This window comes from Gopherus flavomarginatus, chromosome 1, assembly GCF_025201925.1.
Source record: "Gopherus flavomarginatus isolate rGopFla2 chromosome 1, rGopFla2.mat.asm, whole genome shotgun sequence".
In the NCBI taxonomy this organism is placed as follows: domain Eukaryota; kingdom Metazoa; phylum Chordata; order Testudines; family Testudinidae; genus Gopherus; species Gopherus flavomarginatus.
This window is the reverse complement of record NC_066617.1, coordinates 218,751,833-218,772,130: the sequence shown is the minus strand read 5'-3', so window position 1 is coordinate 218,772,130 and position 20,298 is coordinate 218,751,833. Positions and strand designations below refer to the sequence as shown.

Below are 20,298 nucleotides of genomic sequence, written 5' to 3'. Positions count from 1 at the left end.
CACATACTTTGTGTTACACAAGAGTAGTCCTATTGCTTACAGTGGCACTATCGCATATGTAAAGTTAAGTGCATGCACAAGTGTTTGCAGGATTGGAGACTGCTAGTACCTTAAAGCTCAACCCCAATCATCCTCTTTCATTTACCTCTAAAATGCCACAGAAACATGAAAGAGGTACTTTCAAATGAAGCAGCATGACAGTTGTTTAAACCATACATCACTGATGCAAGAAACCACAGCTTTTGCATAGGATTGCATTTCAATTTACAGATGCTAGTTCATTTTCAGTTCCTACCAGGAAACCAAAGCATGCACAATGAGTTTATCCTAACGGTGAATGTATTCTATGACACTAGTGAAAGAGGATCGAGTGAAAAGGACATGAACCAAACTAATCTCAGAATCAACAGAGAAAAGGAAATGGTGGTTCCAAATCTGAGCAACTCACATATGCAACAACACATTAAGTATGTTATTGAACAATTTCCTCCTGGTGTAATGCTACTGAAATCAATGGAATTGTACGAGGAGTAAATCTGAAACCACTACATTAGTTTGCAAACTTCCACTGATAAAAATAGCTTAAATTATGTATGCCAAGAGAAACGGAGCAACATGGAGGGTACAGCGATTCCCTGCAGAGAAAGGAGAGTTACTGTTTGGAGAAACAAAGAAAATCCCAGGGACCCAGTTCTTCCTTGCAGCTGAGGGGAAAGAATGAGACCCCTGCAGAACCCACCGCAAAAATCATGGACTAACAGCATGCATCCTGAGTCCAGCTCCAGACAGCAGTTCAGGGTGGTGGATATTGTTACTATTTCTTATTTCATGATGGGCAGAGTAGCTACATTTGCACTAACCAAGCAGGTAGTGAAAGATCAGATGTGTAGCTGAGTATTCATACATACTGTGCCAGGGAATTAATAAGTTTTTTTTTCTGTACATAAACACACACCATGAGAGGAATGCTGGGAATGGGAGGGCCAGGAAAAAAAATAACTAGCAGTAAAGATTTCCATAACTCAAAACAATGTGAGAAAAAAGACAGTAAATGAGTCTGCAGAAAAAGCACACTCAAATCTATCTGTAGTTTATATACATTAAAACATGTATTGCTCACATTTTTGTTGTAAGTTTTCACAGTTACATATGGTCCAGTGTTCATACTCCCATTACCTGTGCATCAGATTCAGTACTCTACATCCTTCAAAGCAATGAGTAATCCCACCAGCTAAACCAAATAAGAGAAGTATGGAAGTGAAGGATAAGAGTGAATCAAAATAACACATCTCCTGCAGAAAACCACTGTTCCCTTTTCTGTGAATTTACGTTTGGGTGAGGATGATAGATGACTGTCCTCTTTATATGTGTGGGGCTTATCAGCATTGTTTTTCATGTTGCAATGAGCCAATCTTGCTTATCTTTTGCCAGAATGCTAAAATGCCCTAACTGGTTGGTTGGTTGGTTGTGTGCACACATATGTAACATACTTAGTAGGAATCCCTATCACATTGTCAAAGGAGCACATACACCCTAAACTAATGTCAAGCCCTTCCTGGAATGTAGCTTTAATGGTATCTCAAAAATGGTTAACATCATCCTAAACTTCCTACCTGAGCATATCTGTCTCTGTGGTCTCCTTGCTTGATCTGCTCGGTGCTAATTCCCATTCTCTCTAGAAGGCAAGGCCTATCTCCCTTATGCCCAGGGTGGAGCTAAATGGGCTACACCTGCCTCAAGGAGTTATTAAAACTTCAGTTGCTTTCTGCAGGGTTCTAACAACATCTACGACTGGGTGGGTCAATGGTATTAAAAAAAACAACAGCACATGTATGATGACTTTAGTATTTAACAGAAAAAGAAAAACAAAAAAGTCATTCTTCTTCTGTTATTAAAAAGGTGAACAATTCTTCCACATTAGTTTTGCCTATTGATTTTGCTTTGTAAAAACTGTATTATTTTTGCAACAACTCACAGTAAAATTAGAAAAGCTGCTATTAATGCTCCATAACCTATTTTATAATCTACTGATTCTTAATATCCCAGATAATATGCAAACAAATCATTATCAAATTTGCTAATTTAAGAAATGAGGACTTGGTGAATGGCCTTATTTTGTTTGAAATGCCTATGTTGTTTTATAGGTTGTGGGTGGGTAACAACATGCAAGGATCATGTAACACACATTTTGGAGAGAACCTTCAACAGTATCCCTCACCTGCCAATGGAGAATTATACTCCAGATCAATCCAAGGGTTAGTTTATGATTTCCATCCACTATGTCTGTGCTTCCAATATTCACCAAATCAACCTATTGGAGAAATGCAAAATAAGTACTGTATGAAAAAGTATTTGGGTACTAGTGCATTTTGTGAAAGAAACTATGACAAAAAATGTAATTTATTTTGGATTTTGATAAATATAGGCATTTGAAGTAGTTATCTGATTAATCTTGAACCAATTTGTTTAAACCACATTTTAAAATATTATAATAGGTTGCAGTGTTTTGTTTTTGTGAGGGTGCATACGTTGGCAAAAGTAAACATTCAATGCTTATTTGAGAAATGGAACAATTAAAGCGCTGAGAAAAAGCAAGTAGCAGAGTTTGCCATATGGAGATATAATTATCCAAGCGCTAAAGCTAAGTGAAAATATAAAGTTAAAATACAATAATTAAATACAAATCCACCCTACATGTTAATGCAATATTAAGACTGCACAATTAAAAATCACAGACAGACACCTCAAGGAAATACACACAATAAGGTTCCCACAGCAACTTCAAAACTGTCACTTTGCACATTTTGTTTTACAATTTACATTTTACCAAAAATAAAAACCTTCTAGTAATATTGCAAAGCATATTCAGCAAGGTAAAAAACAAAAAAACATATGTACAGCCCGCCCCTTTAACATTTATGTGGGAGATCCTATTTTCTTCTTTCCTGACTTTGCGATTGCAATGTAATGTTTCGTTAACTGTTTTGAGATGTACGAGATACCCATATTGAAGTCATTGAGAGTTTTGCCAGCAGATGATGCATTTTGGAGGACAGGGACGAGGTCAGGGTTTGTTGCCTGGAGCACACCCTACTGCGTTTCCCAAATATGGCTCTCTGAATTTGGCACTCCAGCACATTACTCTGGGGTAATAGCCTCCCCCTGAGGGCCTTTTCCTTCAAGATGCTGAGTACTCTTTGCAAAGTGTTGAGCATCTTCACCTATCATTTCTTACATTGGGAGACCAGGGTGCTCAGTATACCAAAAGAGGCAACACCTCATGAAATCATATCCTGAGTTTGAAACACCTTTCTCAAGTATCTTTTTTAACATGCAAGTCCAACTCCTGTATGGCCAAAACTGTATCTAGAATGAGACTATGGGGTCAACATCATGATTTGCACTCAGCATGTGGACTCATGGAGCCCTGTACCACAAAGCTAACTTCTGAAACTAGTAGAAATAATTTCTGCATTATTGCCAAAAGCAGCCACCACAAGGGCACACGCTGATTTTGCAGAGTTGCTATACACCTGTGTGTGGGTCATTTACGCTAGCCTCATGCCCAAAGCCAGAATTTTCCCCCAAAATGTAAACTTCTTTTTCTTAACTGAAAAAATCTGAGAACTCAGAATGACTTTTTTCTTTGAGAATTATTAACTGTTACAAATAGCAGTGTCTGAGTCAGATCAGAATCATATCAGCAGTCTCTTAGTACACTTTCCACAAGGACATTAGATGCCATTCTCTAGATGACAAATGGGCTCTGAAGTTTGACTTGCCTAGGCTGATATCATTTAGGACATCCCCTACACATTCTATATCCCTTAAGGATCAATGTAAACAGAATGCCAAGTATACACATACTTTGTCACAATGCATCTGGCTGGCCATTGAGACTTGTTATACATAAGCCAGAATAACAGTACCTCAGGGTCTTAGAAGTCAGTCACCGGGGCTAAAGTGGAATAAGCTGTCTGCCTTCAGAACATTTCCATTTTAGAAACCTGTAGGGCTTCTACCTGGAGATTTGTACATAATCTTACACAGTATTATTCTCTCAATTTAGCATCTAGATTCAAGGGTTGCATTAAAAGGGCAGTCCTGCAATGCCTGTTTCATTACAAGTATGAGAGAGGTAGCCATGTTAGTCTGGATCTGTAAAAGCAGCAAAGAGTCCTGTGGCACCTTATAGACTAACAGATGTATTGGAGCATGAGCTTTCGTGGGAGAATACCCACTTCGTCAGCAGGGCTGGTGCAAGGATGTTTCGCGCCCTAGGCGAAACTTCCACCTTGGGCCCTCCCTGCCTTGCGCCCCCCGCCCTGAGGCGCTTCCCCCCCCCGCAGCAGCTCCCCTCCCTCTGCCCTGAGGCACCCCCCTTGCGGCAGCTCCCTCCGGCCCCAGCTCCCCCCTGTTCCGCGCACGAGCACAAGCACCACACGGCTGCTTCACTTCTCCTGCCTCCCAGACTTGCGGCACCTAACCTGATTGATGCCGCAAGCCTGGGAGGTGGGAGAAGTGAAGCGGCTACAGCGTGCTCGGGAAGGAGGCGGGGCAGGGATGAGCTGGGGCGGGGAGTTCCCCTGCGTGCTGCCCCCCGGTTTACTTGCTGCAGGCGGCCCTCCCTGCGCTCCTCTGCCCCAGGTCCCTCTGCCTAAATGCCGGCAGCGACTGGGGCAGCCGAAGATCTAGCCGCCGCAGTCACTGACGAAGAAAATGGTGCCCCCCAAATGCCAGTGCCCTAGGCGACTGCCTAGGTCGCCTAAATGATTGCACCAGCCCTGTTCATCAGAGTGGGTATTCACCTATGAAAGCTCATGCTCCAATACGTCTGTTAGTCTATAAGGTGCCACAGGACTCTTTGCTGTTTCATTACAGCTTCACAGTTCACTTACCATATGGACTAATCATTACATTGCCACAAGTGGAATTCTCACTTCCCCAGCCATTACTGAGGGGGAGCTGTGGAGAAGGACTGCTCCCCCAAAGCAGAGAGAAGGAGCAGGCTTCCCCATTACGTCTCCTTATTATAATCCCTGGGACTATAGAGAAGCAATTTTAAGAGACTCATCAGAAAGTCTTGGAATATAGTCCCCTCTGCTTATTTATGCTACCCATTCACCTTCTTCTCTTCTTTTAGGACTCTAAAGTTTAGCACAAGTACTTGGAACCACATGCTCCTTTTAGAGTCTTGGCACCAAGTATTTGGTGCTGTAATGGGGAACTCCTGGAGCCCAACAGATGCTGCATTTCAGAGGTTTCTGAAGCTTAGCAATATAAACATCCTATGTGTGATTATTCAGAGGCTATGGATTCAAAAAACTACAATTGTGGAAGAAGGTTTTTTAGAGAGGGCTTTTAGTTTTATAATCTGACACTGCATAATATACATGATAAAGCCTTAACCTATTAAAAGAGTCAATTTTAACCCTGTTCTGAACAACCTTGACATACTCATAACATTATTTAAAAGAAGCTTGCTGTATGAGCTGTACTTCCTGTATACATTAGAAAGGCACTGTAGCTGTGTGCTGGAATTTAAATGAACAACCCACTAGCACATTTTCCTAATGCCCCAGTAAACAGATGTTTTAAACAATTTTTAAAAGTAATATTATATTGTGTGCATGTAATGAAGAGTTTTTAGCATATTGACAAATATTTGACCATTGAATTTTTTCAGAGTGATATACAATCGTCTGTTGTACATAGCATCCTTTCAGTGATGCAGAATTAGCAACTTTAAAAAAAAATAATTAAAAATGTATGGCCTCTCGTAAAGATCTCTATTACCAATTTAACACTCCTGTTAAATCACTTTGACTTATGCACAAATGCTCAGCTAGGTACACGTTACCTTAGAGTTAGAAAATCAATGAATCCATGTACCAGCTGAACTCAAGCACATTGAAAGACTTACTGTACCTATCAAGAAATCCAATAGAATATGCGGCTCAGAATGCGTGATTACTATTCCATGACAGCTTACTGGGTTTTAAGTGAATGTTATTATTTATTTGAATCTATTCTTGGGGAGGTAGGGGGTTGTGATGTAATTAGTTGACCACTAAACATGTCTGATAAAGTTATTGGTCAGTTAGAATGCTTGTAAGAGGTAAATACTAAGGGAATATTTGCTCCAACATTATAAGAAGCATATTGGCCTGAAGTGTGAATCTTAACAGAATAGAATGGAATGTGTGGGGTTTTTTTTTAACCTGGTTCAAATCTTTAACGTTGTTATCCCATAAATGCCTAAGGAAATTGTTTCTCCTAAGAAAAACCTCAGATTTTTAGACATCACTCCACCGTATTTTGAAAGCAACTGTTTAATAAGTTGAAATTCTGATAACGAGAATCAACTCCTATTTTACTACGGAGGACTTATGGTAATGAACATTTGTAATATTTACTGTAACACCACATTAACAAAGAATTGCACTGGATCAGACTTCAAATAGAATTTATTACAGATTTATTATTCAGCTACTTTAAAACCTGCTGCCAGAAAATATCTGAATTATATTTGGCACAAATAGACAGCTGTGTTGCAGAACCCATAGATAAGTTAATTCACATTAGTACCATTGCTTTGATGTATAGTGGACTTTCGAAACTGTATCCTGTATCCAAGGGTTGAACTATCACTTATAAAACATTAAGCATGATGTCTAATGCGTGTTCTGACCTTGTCCCGGTGATTACTTACGTTATTTTTCTGCAAGACCTGTAGTGCTTTGTTGACATTGTTCAGAGCATGAACTCTTGTGGAGCCCTTTTCTTTTGCCTGTAAGCACATTTAAATTAAAAAAAAAAATGCTGAATATAATGAGACCACTTCTTTAAGTTCATGGATTTCTATTTTACAAACTTATGACTATTTTGGAGACAACACTATAATTATTTCTCTATCTATGCAAAGTAGAATTTAAACTACAAAATAAAGACAATTGTTAAACAAATGATCTTAATTTGAGGGCTAAAGTAGTTATTGACATTTTTCAGTGAACATATGATCAAAATGTATATAGGAATCAGATAAATTCAGGTTATTTTTATTATGATTAATCGCCCCTGCCACAGAACAATTTAGGAACATTACCATGACAACCAACAAGATAGGCATCAGCATGTATAATATTTGCAAGTATCTCCTCTCTGGAATTTGACTCATGTTGTCAGCTTGTTTCTCTATATTTATGAGAAAGTTTAAGAGAAAGCTCTCAAGCTCACGAAAAACGAAAAGGAAATGCAAGAAACAAGAATCCGAAGATTTTTGCTGTGTTATTTTAGCATTTACATATTAGTAAGAGCAGATTTGATTCCCTTTAATATTAATCAGGTTACTTCAAGACATATATTTTAAATGTCAGCTCTGTGAAAAAAGTCTGTCTAATTCTATACAGATTATTATAAAACCAATTTCTGTATATCAGAGTTAAACTATTTAACTGAGAGAGCCTAGCTTTCTTTTAGCGTTCAAAGAGGATGTCTGCTTTACATCCTTAGAGCATGGTCATAATGTTCCCATTTGCACCTGCACTATTATGAACCTGCTACTCCCAGGCTCAGTTGCGCTCATCAGTCCAGAGACAGCTCCAGGATTAATTCTGTTTTAGGACGGCAGAATCCTTCTCAAATCCTGTCTACAGTAAGAATATTTAAAAATAAATATCCCATCTTTGCTAGCATTTCATTCAGCTACGCTAACATTAGCAACCCAGAGTCCTCATGCAGATGGACTACTACCTTCTGCCATTATTTCTGAAAGAGGAAGAAGATTTTTATTTATTTATTTATTAAAAAAGAATTACATTTAAAGAAAAAAGCATCCTCAAACAAATACAAATTATAAGCAAAGATATATGTTGGAGGAGGAGAAATATATTATGCTCAAACAAGAAAAAGGGAATAAGTGATGCTGCGTACAAGTTAGAACAAATCTACAAAATATGATTTATCAAAGCTTTTGAGGTTTTCCCATAATTAGCTGCATATATGGCAATCACTGACATATTTCATCATATGTGGCTGATCAGATAGAAGATAGTATAAACTGTAAAAATTAATGTTGTCACAAAATGTTTATAAAATAGGTCCACAAGGTTTTTAAGCAATCATCTCTAGTGAGGTACTAAACAAAAAATATTAGAGAACAAGGGATCCAAGATGAAAATCACTTTTAGAATACATACTTAACGTGGCACCTGTCCAATTTAGGTCCCTATCCTCAGAGATGCCGAGAGCTTCCACCAGTGCTTAATTTGTGTCAGTGCTGAGCCCCGGCACCTCTAAGCTTGGCAGTTCATAGCCCTGGCACCTCTAGGCTTGCTGCGTCAGTTATGAAAGTAAAAACTTTGCTTGAGCCCCGGCATGTCTTTTGTTACAAATTAAGCACTGGCCTCAACTCCTACTGAAGTCAATAGGTGTTGATGGTGTTCAGCATGACTCAGGATTAGAGGCTTAATCCTAACAGGTGCTGAGTTCCCTCAACTCTCACTCAAGGCAGGATTAGTTGAGGATGCTCAGCACTTTGTCAGATGTATCCATTGAGAAATACTAGTGTGATTTTAGCCAACTATCAATATCTTACAAGACTGTCATTTGGAAAAGTACAGTAAGGTTTGTAATTACAAAAATGTATACATACAAGTTTTTGGCCCGTAAAACCTTCAAGGAGCTCCAGAAGTCTTCGTCCATCTTGAAAATCATTAAAAAGGTCTTCAATATAGTGCCTCCCAAACTGAAATAAATATAACAATGGCATGTTGTTAGCTAAACCAGCAAAGGACAGAAATGGTAATATTTCACAATATCACTCTTATTAAAATGTGAGGTTAGAACCAGGGGCGCTCCAGGCACCAGTACTCCAAGCGCATGCCTGGGGCAGCAAGCCACGGAGGCGACCTGCTAGTTGCCGTGAGGGCAGCAGTCAGGCTGCTTTTGGAGGCATGCCTGTGGGAGGTCCGCTGGTCCCACGGCTTCAGCGGCAATTTGGCAGTGGGTACGCCGAAGGCGCGGGACCAGAGGACCTCTCGCAGGCATGCCGTCAAAAGCCGCCTGACTGCCATGCTTACGGTGGCAAAATACATAGAGCGGCCCCTGGTTAGAACCATGGAGTTGTGAGCACTTGTACATTTTAAAAATGCAGAATATGTCAAAACATTGCTCTACTAAATATAGCAGTTGTCCTACAGGATGAAACAGGAGAATAGCTTGCATATAAATTGATACAAATAAGACTCTTCTCACAAATGTCCTTGTTGAACAGGCACTGTCTAGTAGCTGAGACCCTAATTTCAAAGTAACTTAAAATGATTTTCACTTGGTGAGGAATGCACACCACACATTAATTCTCTTAATTACAAGATAGTCATTATCTATCTGAAACTTATAAAAAGCCAAATATTTCTGTGCTCCCACTATTAATTTATACTGTTATAGCAGAAGTCTACACTTAGTTATTGACAACATCCATAAAGTTGGGAGACAAACTAGGCTTGCTGATTAAGTTGCAGGGAAAAAAAAACAGGAAAATTAATTAATATTTGCCAAATGATAAAGGAGATAAATATTAATTTTAAACTTCAGGGAGGGTCTTTTACACAAAGGTGAGAAACAAAACCCCCAAACGATCAGAAAACTGTTACGTGTCACTTCCAAGTCTTATGCTCAAACTGTAGATGAGTTGAACACCTGCAGTGGTCATCTGAATCCATGTTAATTGAAACATTCAGAACCTTACAGGATCAGGCACCATGGTTAATATTTGGACACATATTGAATCATACTAGATATCAGGAAGTGGAGGGAAGTAAGATTTCCTCCCTTGCTTTTCACTGGCTGAAGAGGATGAAAAAAGGTGGTTTTTATCTTTTCTAAAATCAAGTCAGGTTTTTAAGGTAATGCTTATGTCACTGACTAATGAATAAAGTAGGAAGAAACAGCAAGGTAATTTTTATAAAGCTTAGTTGATGTATGGTTTTACCTTCACATTTATTTGATAACTGATATTTTGTATTAGAGCTGTGACTTTGTATTAGAGCTGGCCGAGAACCAGAACAAAAACTAATGACTGTTTTGTGGATGCTAAGATTCTGGGTTGATTCATCTGTCTCTGAGCACAATATATTTGCTCATTTGTGAAGTTTCAGATATTGATTTGTCATGAAATATCTGTATTTTGATTCACTGAAGATTAAGCCACGCCCTGGATATAACTGGGCCTTTTATCACAGATCTGTGTGGGTGTGAGAGGCAGTGAATCAGTCACTCACTAAGGAAGCTTAATGGTTTTTTTTTCTGTTCAGAGTTACTCACTCAGTCACTTCAGTGCTCAGTGCAGCTCACTCGAACCAAATCTGAAGCTTCAACATAAGCCACTAAGCTAATAACCCATACATTGCAATTTGATTGCTTGTGAAATGTGTCAGATGATACTGAATAGATTCACAACCCCTTCTAATCTTAGTTAAATTTTCTATTTAACAAATAATATTCAATCTGCTCCATTTCTTACAGTGTGTTTAGTATGATGGACAGCTCCGACAGAGTGTTTTACAGTGGTAACACAGGAGCACGATTTAGGACATCAGACAATCACCTGCAGAGGCCAATAAAAAGTTCTATACCCAAGTGCCCCGATGAGGACATGCACCGCTGACACAATAAGCATAGTGTGCACATGCATAAGCAATGTGTAACCCTTCCGCTAGGTGAAGCCACCAGCAACCAGGCTTGGATACAATATCTAGCAGTTCCTTTTCAACAATACAACACAGAACCAGCTCGAGCCCCCACCCAGTAACCTTGGGAAAATTACACCACCTCTGGAGAACTCTCAGAGGCAATATTTTCCCACTCATAAGCACAGAGTCTGAATGTAGAGAAGAAACTTTTAATGAAAAGAGGGAAGTCACCCAACATTAATTAAGGGAAATGTCACAAGCTGGATTCATAAACATAGAACTGTGAGCAGGACACCCACCATGCACAGTCCATGGGGCAGTGCCTTCTGCCTCATGTTCTTGGGTTCTACAACCAAAAGTTCCTTTTCTGTACCCCTCTCTGCTCCCTCACCATATCCCACTCACAACGGTTATCCTTGGTCAGTGAGGACCCAGGGTTCAGAGGTGCAACTGTGTGAGTTCGCTGCACACCCGGGGAAGAAGGCACTTTGTTAGCACTTGCTCTGGCTGGCTGCTCTGCCAGCTGTAGTTCCTTGCCACCTGGCCCTCCCGCAACCATGGTTCCTCTCTGCTGGCCCCCCTGCCAATCACTCGTTGCCCTGCCATCTGCCCGTTCGCAAGCTGACTGTCAGGCACCTTCTCGTGCCACCTAGTTCTTTGCTGAGACCTCTACACATCAGTCACTTAGTAATTTTCTGCTCTTTGCAGGCTGGGGTAGAAACACTGTCCCATCTCAAGTAATTTCAGCTCTCATTTGAACACTTTAACATAATGAAGAGGCTCCTAATAAAGCTTATTTAGCTCTCAGAACAGTGGGGAGGAACAGGTTAAACCACACTGGGGACTCTGAAGCTATGTCTACACTATGCAGCTTTTAGTGACACGGCTGTGCAGCTCCAGCCATGCCAGTAAAAGGCATGCGGTGTAGCCACTGTTTGTCAGCAGGAGAGAGCACTCCTGCTGACAGAAAACTTCCACTCCCAATGATTAGCATTAGCATTGTCGGCAGGACAGCATTCCTGCAGACAAAGCACTGTTTTCACCAATACTTCTCAGAGACAACAATTTTGATTTCTCTGTGTGTGTATGTGCACGTGTGTGCGTGTGTGTTTAGCACCTCCAAACAACAGAAGTTTTGTCTTTCACAAACAGTCTGCCAGTGTAGACAAAACCTGAGAGAGAGAGAGAGTCCACACCTCCTGGCTTGGACACCTGTACCCACCCTTCTTACTTTCATGGCGCTCTAGCATTCGCACCCCTGGCTTATTGAGGTCCTTTCAGATGACGGTGACCCCTTCATTTGGGATAGGTTAAGCACAGTTCTGCTCCCCTTTATTCATACAATAATGACAACAACATTGGCAACAGCATTTCACTATTCCTGCATTCAGTACTGAAGTGATTTGTAGCCCAACACTAGTCAAAGTTGATCACTTTGAGAAACACTGCTCTATCTGATTGGTATCTAAGCAGAGTAGGTGTGTTCATGCAAATACAGTTTATTCCTGAAGTCTCTCCCACTCCCAGCTAGCTGTCAAGGGAAAATTTATTCAGACCCTGTTTAAAAATGTAATAACTGTGACGCCCATATACCAACGTAACTTAGGTTGACATAATTTTGTAGCCAGACTTCTCTTAGTGATCACATTAGCCTTTAAGTGATTTCCTGAATCAAGGCCTAAAACTGAATGGCCATTGTAACAAAAAATGTATGTAATCATCATTTATGAAAAGTGGATTTGATATTTAAAATGATGGCATAGATACAATGCATGCTTTTTTTTCCCTTTTGGCTTAATCTTGTAGGATAAAAGTCACCCTTGTGCAGGGAGCCAGCAGAAGACACAAGTATATCTCAAATCTCACTTAAGCATTATTTGGAGGGACTAAGTGATGCACAGACCTCATGCAAGCCCTCTACATAAAGCATGAATCTCATCCATAAAGACTTTAAATGCAGCATTTTGAGAAAAAGAGCATGACAACATCTTGGTAAGGGAATATAATGATTATTATACTCATATTGCTTTGTAACCAAAACAGCAAAAGTAAAAGTAACAAATAAATGTGTCTACCTTTCCCTCTTTCTATGACACATTAATTTTAACCAAAACCTTTAGTACAAGTTAATCTGAGACAGTCAACAAATTCTACTTGACAAAATAATGTGGGCTTTTTTGTAAAGCTTTCAAAAAGGAAACAAAAACACAGCATGGCAGCGTCTCCAGCAGGACCTTTTAATTACAATGTTATAAGTAAATCTTTTTTAAAAATGCCATTGATTTTTAAAGGGCTAGGAAGGAACCCTTCTATTAATCAGCAACTGAAAATTACACAAGAATCCTGATGCTGCTGCCACAGGACTCATCTCTAAACTGGACAAGTCTGCTTTCTCTCTGGCAGCAGGGCAATTAAGTCTTCTTTCTCAAACAGATTGAATGTCTTCAGTGGATCGACATTGCAATAAGTCTTCAGAAACAAAGGATTTAGAGAGGTGGCAAAGAAATATGTAGTGTTTTCAAGGTCATAAGAAAAGTGTACTTTAAGATGTATGAAGCTTTGGGAAGAATAAATAAAGCTACTACGCAGAATGGCAAGTACCTGAGTATCAATTCTTTTTTAAAAGAGCTCTGCCTAAAAGGGGTCTTGGATTATACAACTACCACCTTTAAATATAGGGAAAAGAAAACATTCAGACTAATCTATTGTGATTTTTATTTGAATTTTGTTATGCCAGTGTTAGGTTACCTTAAAGACGATAAAGTCATTCCGGAGAATAGATTCTTTGTTTCAGTCTTCACGGCTGAGGATGTTAGGGAGATTCCCAAACCTGAGCCGGCTTTTGTAGGTGACAAATCTGAGGAACTGTCACAGATTGAAGTGTCACTAGAGGAGGTTTTGGAATTAATTGATAAATTCAACATTAACAAGTCACCGGGACCAGATGGCATTCACCCAAGAGTTCTGAAAGAACTCAAATGTGAAGTTGCGAAACTATTAACTAAGGTTTGTAACCTGTCCTTTAAATCGGTACCCAATGACTGAAAGTTAGCTAATGTAATGCCAATATTTAAAAAGGGCTCTAGAGGTGATCCCGGCAATTACAGACTGGTAAGTCTAACGTCAGTACTGGGCAAATTAGTCGAAACAATAGTTAAGAATAAAATTGTCAGACACAGAGAAAAACATGAACTGTTGAGCAATAGTCAACATGGTTTCTCTAGAGGGAAATCGTGTCTTACTGATCTATTAGAGTGCTTTGAAGGGGTCAACAAATACATGGACAAGGAGGATCCAGCGGACACAGTGTACTTAGATTTCCAGAAAGCCTTTGACAAGGTCCCGCACCAAAGGCTCTTACGTAAATTAAGCTGTCATGGGATAAAAGGGAAGGTCCTTTCATGGATTGAGAACTGGTTAAAAGACAGGGAACAAAGGGTAGGAATTAATGGTAAATTCTCAGAATGGAGAGGGGTAACTAGTGGTGTTCCCCAAGGGTCAGGGCCGGCACTACCATTTAGGCAGTCTAGGCAATCGCCTAGGGCGCCAGAATAATTGGTAGGCATCATTTTGCCAGAGGGGGCGGCAGGCAGTTCAGGTGGAGCTGCCGCAGTGGTGCCTGTGGAGGGTCTGCTGGTCCGGGGCTCTGGTGGAGCCGCCGCAGTCGTGCCTGCGGATGGTCAGCAACTCGCGCAGCTCCGGTGAACCGCCCGCAGGCATGACTGCGGCAGCTTCACCGGAGCCACAGAGCACCGGACCCTTCGCAGGCACCACTGCGGCAGCTCCACCGGAGCCGCGGGACCAGTGCACGGGGCGGCGAAATTGCCATACGCCTAGGGCGCTCAAACCCCTAGCGCCGGTCCTGCCAAGGGTCAGTCCTAGGACCAATCCTATTCAATTTATTCATAAATGATCTGGAGAAAGGGTTAAACAGTGAGGTGGCAAAGTTTACAGATTGTACTAAACTACTCAAGATAGTTAAGATCAAAGCAGATTGTGAAGAACTTCAAAAAGATCTCACAAAACTAAGTGATTGGGCAATAAAATGGCAAATGAAATTTAATGTGGATAAATGTAAAGTAATACACATTGGAAAAAATAACCCCAACTATACATACAATATGATGGGGGCTAATTTAGCTACAACGAGTCAGGAGAAAGATCTACGCGTCATCGTGGATAGTTCTCTGAAGATGTCCACGCAGTGCGCAGAGGCGGTCAAAAAAGCAAACAGGATGTTAGGAATCATTAAAAAGGGGATAGAGAATAAGACTGAGAATATATTATTGCCCTTATAGAAATCCATGGTACGCCCACATCTCAAATACTGTGTACAGATGTGGTTTCCTCACCTCAAAAAAGATATTCTAGCACTAGAAAAGGTTCAGAAAAGGGCAACTAAAATGATTAGGGGTTTGGAGAGGGTCCCATATGAGGAAAGATTAAAGAGGCTAGGCTTCTTCAGCTTGGAAAAGAGGATAGTAGGGGGGGATATGATAGAGTTATATAAAATCATGAGTGATGTTGAGAAAGTGGATAAGAAAAAGTTATTTACTTATTCCAATAATACAAGAACTAGAGGTCACCAAATGAAATTAATAGGTAGCAGGTTTAAAACAAATAAAAGGAAGTTCTTCTTCACACAGTGCACAGTCATCTTGTGGAACTCCTTACCTGAGAAGGTTGTGAAGGCTGGCACTATAACAATGTTTAAAAGGGAACTGGATAAATTCGTGGTGGCTAAGTCCATAAATGGCTATTAGCCAGGAAGGGTAAAGAATGGTGTCCCTAGCCTCTGTTCATCAGAGGATGGAGATGGATGGCAGGAGAGAGATCACTTGAGTGTTAGCTTCACTCCCTCTGGGGCACCTGGCTTTGGCCACTGTCGGTAGACAGATACTGGGCTAGATGGACCTTTGGTCTGACCCGGTACGGCCGTTCTTATGTTCTTATGCTCTAAATTTTTCATTAAGAAAAATAGCTATACTAACAATTCTATTACTGAACAAGCATGTAATATGGGCATAGGAACATGCTTTGTTTTTGTTTTTAAATAACCCAAGGAAGGGTAGGGGGAATACAAAGCTATCCACTTGGCAAAATTAAGTCTGTTCTCCTGTACTGTAGTACTTTCCCCAGCTGTGCCAGCAGCTACCTAGAAGTGTATGATTCTAGTTAGTGTATAAAAAGACCCTGCTATTGCTAGCACCCCCAGGAAAACAGGTTTGCAAATGGTCAGCAAAATAACCCTCTCTCTCTATTTCCAGAGTGCCTCCAGCAGTGAACACAGGGATATGGGGATTTGTGAGTGGGGAAAGGAAAAAAAAAGAAACAGAGCAAGAGACAGACAGACAAGGGGTGGGGGTGGGGGGGAGAGAGGACAAAAGGTTGAAATGAAAAAGGAAATGGAAACAGACCAGTCTTTCCAGGGGGAAAAATAAGACTGACAGCTTGAAATACAAATCTGGGAAATGAATTTCCTTCTCTGGAATCTTGAGGGATCCCCCTGATTGGAAAGAGAATAGGGACTATAAAATATACTGCACTGAAGTAAGTACTATTCTGACATGTTGAATAAAGGTCAAACCACAGACACTTCTGTAGCTTTAGCTGACATGGCTGTTGTCTGTGATTACTAATCTTTACATGACACAAAGAGCTGAAGAAAATCCAAAGGGATTTTTTTAAAAAGCAGCCAAAATGATGTGACATACAAGGAGAGAGAAGATTTCTGTGTTGTTATGGATGAAATTAAACCTCCAGCTCTACTGAAAATTGAAGAAAATGTGAACTAAGTGGAGAACTCTCAAACACAGATTTTTTTTGCATTTTACAGGAGGTCTACATGACTTGCCTGAATATGAATTCATAAGGCTGTGATTTAGAATTGCAAGATCATGTACAATTAATATTTGCAGGAAGACATGGCCATTTAAAATGAGACAGCAGCTTCCCCCAAGTGTTTAACAGCACCAAAGCATAGCTAGACCACCTCGTACATTACAGGGGTTGGTCCTGCTTTGAGCAGGTGGTTGGACAAAGTCGGTCTAAGTTATACAACTTCAGCTACGCTAGAGCTACTTCACTACGGTAGGTCGATGGCTGACACTCCCCTACGCTTCTTGCTCTGGTGGAGTACCAGAGTCGACGGGAGAGTGCTCAGCGGTCGATTTATTGCGTCTTCACTAGACACAATAAATGACCCCCACTGGATCGATCACTCTGGAGGTAAGTGTAGACATGCCCATAGATATAGTCCTGCCCCAAAAAACATACAATGAAAAATAAATCCTAATTAAGTTACATGTCTTCACCATCATTCTCTAACCTTGCACTGCAGCAACCAACAACTTCAATTCTAGTCTCTTTATGTCCCTCCCACACTATACTGAGTCGCTTACCTACAGGTAATGTAGAAGGTAATATATTAATTATTTTTAATGAATAGATGATTTAATCTGTTTCTTGTAGGTGTCATGGAAGAAGATGGTGTTTGGGGGAGATGTAAATGAGGAGAGCATATTGACACTGGAAATTAGCTCAGGCCATATTGAGGTGCTATTGCCAGGGATACCATAATTGTGAAGGTGATATTGAAAAGAATAGAGACAGAAGTGGAAAAAAAAGTGTCTTGCCCAGCGAGGAGCAAAGCAGACACTCCTTACTGTTGTCTCTACTATGGCAATATTGCATACCTCAAGGGTTCAGAAATGAGAGTCGGGATCTTCAAAATCATGAGACTGGCTTAAGAATCTGGAGATTAAATAATAATCGTAGGATTTATTTTAATTTGCCTTCTAGGTTTTGAAACTTTACAGTGGACTTGGTCATTTTTTCAAGCCTTTCCCCACAATCATATGGGTTAGAAGCTTACTTCTGCTTTCAAATTAAAGAGGAGATTCTGATGCATCCCATAGAATTCAAGGAGCTGGGACTTTAATAAAAACCCCAAATGTTATCAGTTGTACTAAAATATTAAGAGATGGCAACAATGCCATTGTCTGAATTCACTAACCATTGGACAATATATTTTTTTTCTTGTTTTATACAAAAAAATGAACTTTTGATTAAATTAGTTCCCCCATTTTCCTTCTGAAGAAATGACAGAGAAACTAGTTTTGAAGGGGGAGGGGGTAAAACTTGGCTGAGGAGAAACATCTCGCTTTTCACATGCTGTTGCAGGCAGGTAGTCATTCATATTATATTCTCCATTCTGGAATGGATGAGACCAATAAAAGGATTATTACTATGAAACAGGATACTATTTTCTAAGCATTTTTCAATTTTTATGGCATATTATCCTATCCGCTCATCTGGGACATCTAGGAACACAGAACTCAAAACAGATGGAGATGTTGCCCTCCCAAACTGAAAGCCTCTGGTAGGCATGGAATTTGCCCCCCATGCACAGCCTTTGGCCTGACCAGAGCTGCCCCTACGGATGCCATCCCCATGTGCAGAAATAGTAAATATGGCAGGCAACCAGCTTCTCTTAACAGAGAAATACTTGGTGAGCTTAAACACAAAAAGGAAGCTTACAAGAAGTGGAAACTTGGACAGATGACAGGGGAGGAGAATAAAAACATTGCTCAAGCATGCCGGAGTGTAATCAGAAACACAAAAGCACAATTGGAGTTGCAGCTAGCAAGGGATGTGAAGGGTAACAAGAAGGATTTCTACAGGTATGTTAGCAACAAGAAGGTCAGCGCAAGTGTGGGACCCTTACTGAATGGGGGAGGCAACCCAGTGACAGATGATGTGGAAAAAGCTGAAGTACTCAATGCTTTTTTTGCCTTGGTCTTCACAGACAACGTCAGCTTCCAGACTGCTGCACTGGGCAGCACAGTGTGGCGAAGAGGTGAGAAGCTCTCAGTGGTGAAAGAACAGGTTAAGGACTATTTAGAAAAGCTGGACAGGCACAAGTCCATAGGTCCAGATCCAATGCATCCGAGGGTGCTGAGGTAGTCGGCTGATGTGATTGCAAAACCATTGGCTATTATCTTTGAAAACTCATGGCAATTGAGGGAGGTCCCAGACAATTGGAAAAAGGCAAATATAGTGCCCATCTTTAAAAAAGGGAAGAAGAAAATTCTGGAGAGCTACAGACTGGTCAGTCTCACCTCAGTCCCAGGAAAAATCATGGAGCAGGTCCTCAAGGAATCCATTTTGCAGCATTTGGAGGAGAGGAAGGTGATCAGGAACAGTCTATATGGATTTAACAAGGGCAAGTCATGCATGACCAGCCTAACTGGTGATGAGATAACTGACTCTATGAATATGAGGAAAGTGGGGGGTGGACGTGATATACCTTGACTTTAGCAAAGCTTTCGATATGGTCTCCCATAGTATTCTGGCCAGCAAGTTAAAAAAGTATGGAGTGGATGAATGGACTATAAAGTGGATAGAAAGCTGGCTAGATCCTTGGGTTCAATGAGTAGTAATCAATGGATCAATGTCTAGTTGGCTGCCAGTATCAAGCAGAGTGCCCCGGGGTCAGTTCTAAGGCCAGTTTTGTTGAACATCTTAATTAATTATCTGGATGATGTGATGGATTGCACCCTTAGCAAGTTTGCAGACGACACTAAGCTGGGGGGAGAGGTAGATATGCTGGAGGGTAGGATAGGGTCCAGAGTGACCTAAATAAAATTGGAGGATTGGGCCAAAGAAATTCTGATGATGTTCAACAAGGACAAGTGCAGAGTCCTGCACTTAGGATGGAAGAATCCCATGCACTGCTACAGACTGGGACTGACTGACTAAGCAGCAGTTCTGCAGAAAAGGACCTGCGGAGTATGGTGGACGAGAAGCTGGATATGAGTCAACAGTGTGCCCTTGTTGCCAAGAAGGCTAACGGCATATTGGGCTGCATTAGTTGGAGCATTGCCAGCAGATTGAAGGAAGTGATTATTCCCCTCTATTTGGCACTGGTGAACATCTAGCATATTGCATCCAGTTTTGGGCCCCCCACTACAGAAAGGATGTGGACAAATTGGAGAGAATCCAGTGGGAGATCAACAAAGGTGATTAGGGGGCTGGGGCACATGACTTACGAGGAGAGGCAGAGGGAACTGGGCTTTTTTAGTCTGCAGAAGAGAAGAGTGGGGTGGAATTTGACAGCACCCTTCAACTACCTGAAGGGGTGTTCCAAAGAGGAAAGAGCGAAGCTGTTCTCAGTGGTGGCAGATGACAGAACAAGCAGTGGTCTCAAGTTGCAGTAGGAGAGGTTTAGGTTGGATATTAGGAAATGCTATTTACTAGGAGGGTGGTGAAGCACTGGAATGGGTTACCTAGGGAGGTGGTGGAATCTCCTCCCTCAGAGGTTTTTAAGGTCAGGCTTGACAAAGCCCTGGCTGGGATGATTTAGTTGGGGATTGGTCCTGCTTTGAGCAGGGGGTTGGACGAGATGACCTCCTGAGGTCCCTTCCAACCCTGATATTCTATGATTCTATGCCAGATGCCCAGTTTTTGACCAGAACACTCAACTGAAAAAGGACCCTCGCGGCTGTGATCAGTACCACTAACTGGGTCATTAATAGTCCGGTTGGAAGAGCAGCAGGGCAGGCAGGCTCCCTACCTAGCTTCGTGCGGCTCCTGGAAGCAGTAACAT

At 41.0% G+C, this 20,298-nt stretch overlaps 1 protein-coding gene across 11 annotated transcripts in view; it reads right to left on the bottom strand.

Moving 5' to 3' along the window:
* Nucleotides 1–20,298, bottom strand: part of DMD (dystrophin) — a 2,125,007-nt gene that overhangs the window by 1,528,834 nt on the left and 575,875 nt on the right. For all 11 annotated transcript variants that reach the window (XM_050936430.1, XM_050936437.1, XM_050936440.1 and 8 more), the window contains 3 exons: nt 8,654–8,746; nt 6,713–6,790; nt 2,219–2,311 (listed from right to left, as the gene is read on the bottom strand). In XM_050936430.1, coding sequence (XP_050792387.1) covers nt 2,219–2,311; nt 6,713–6,790; nt 8,654–8,746 — 264 coding nt within the window. The remainder of the gene's footprint in view (nt 1–2,218; nt 2,312–6,712; nt 6,791–8,653; nt 8,747–20,298) is intronic.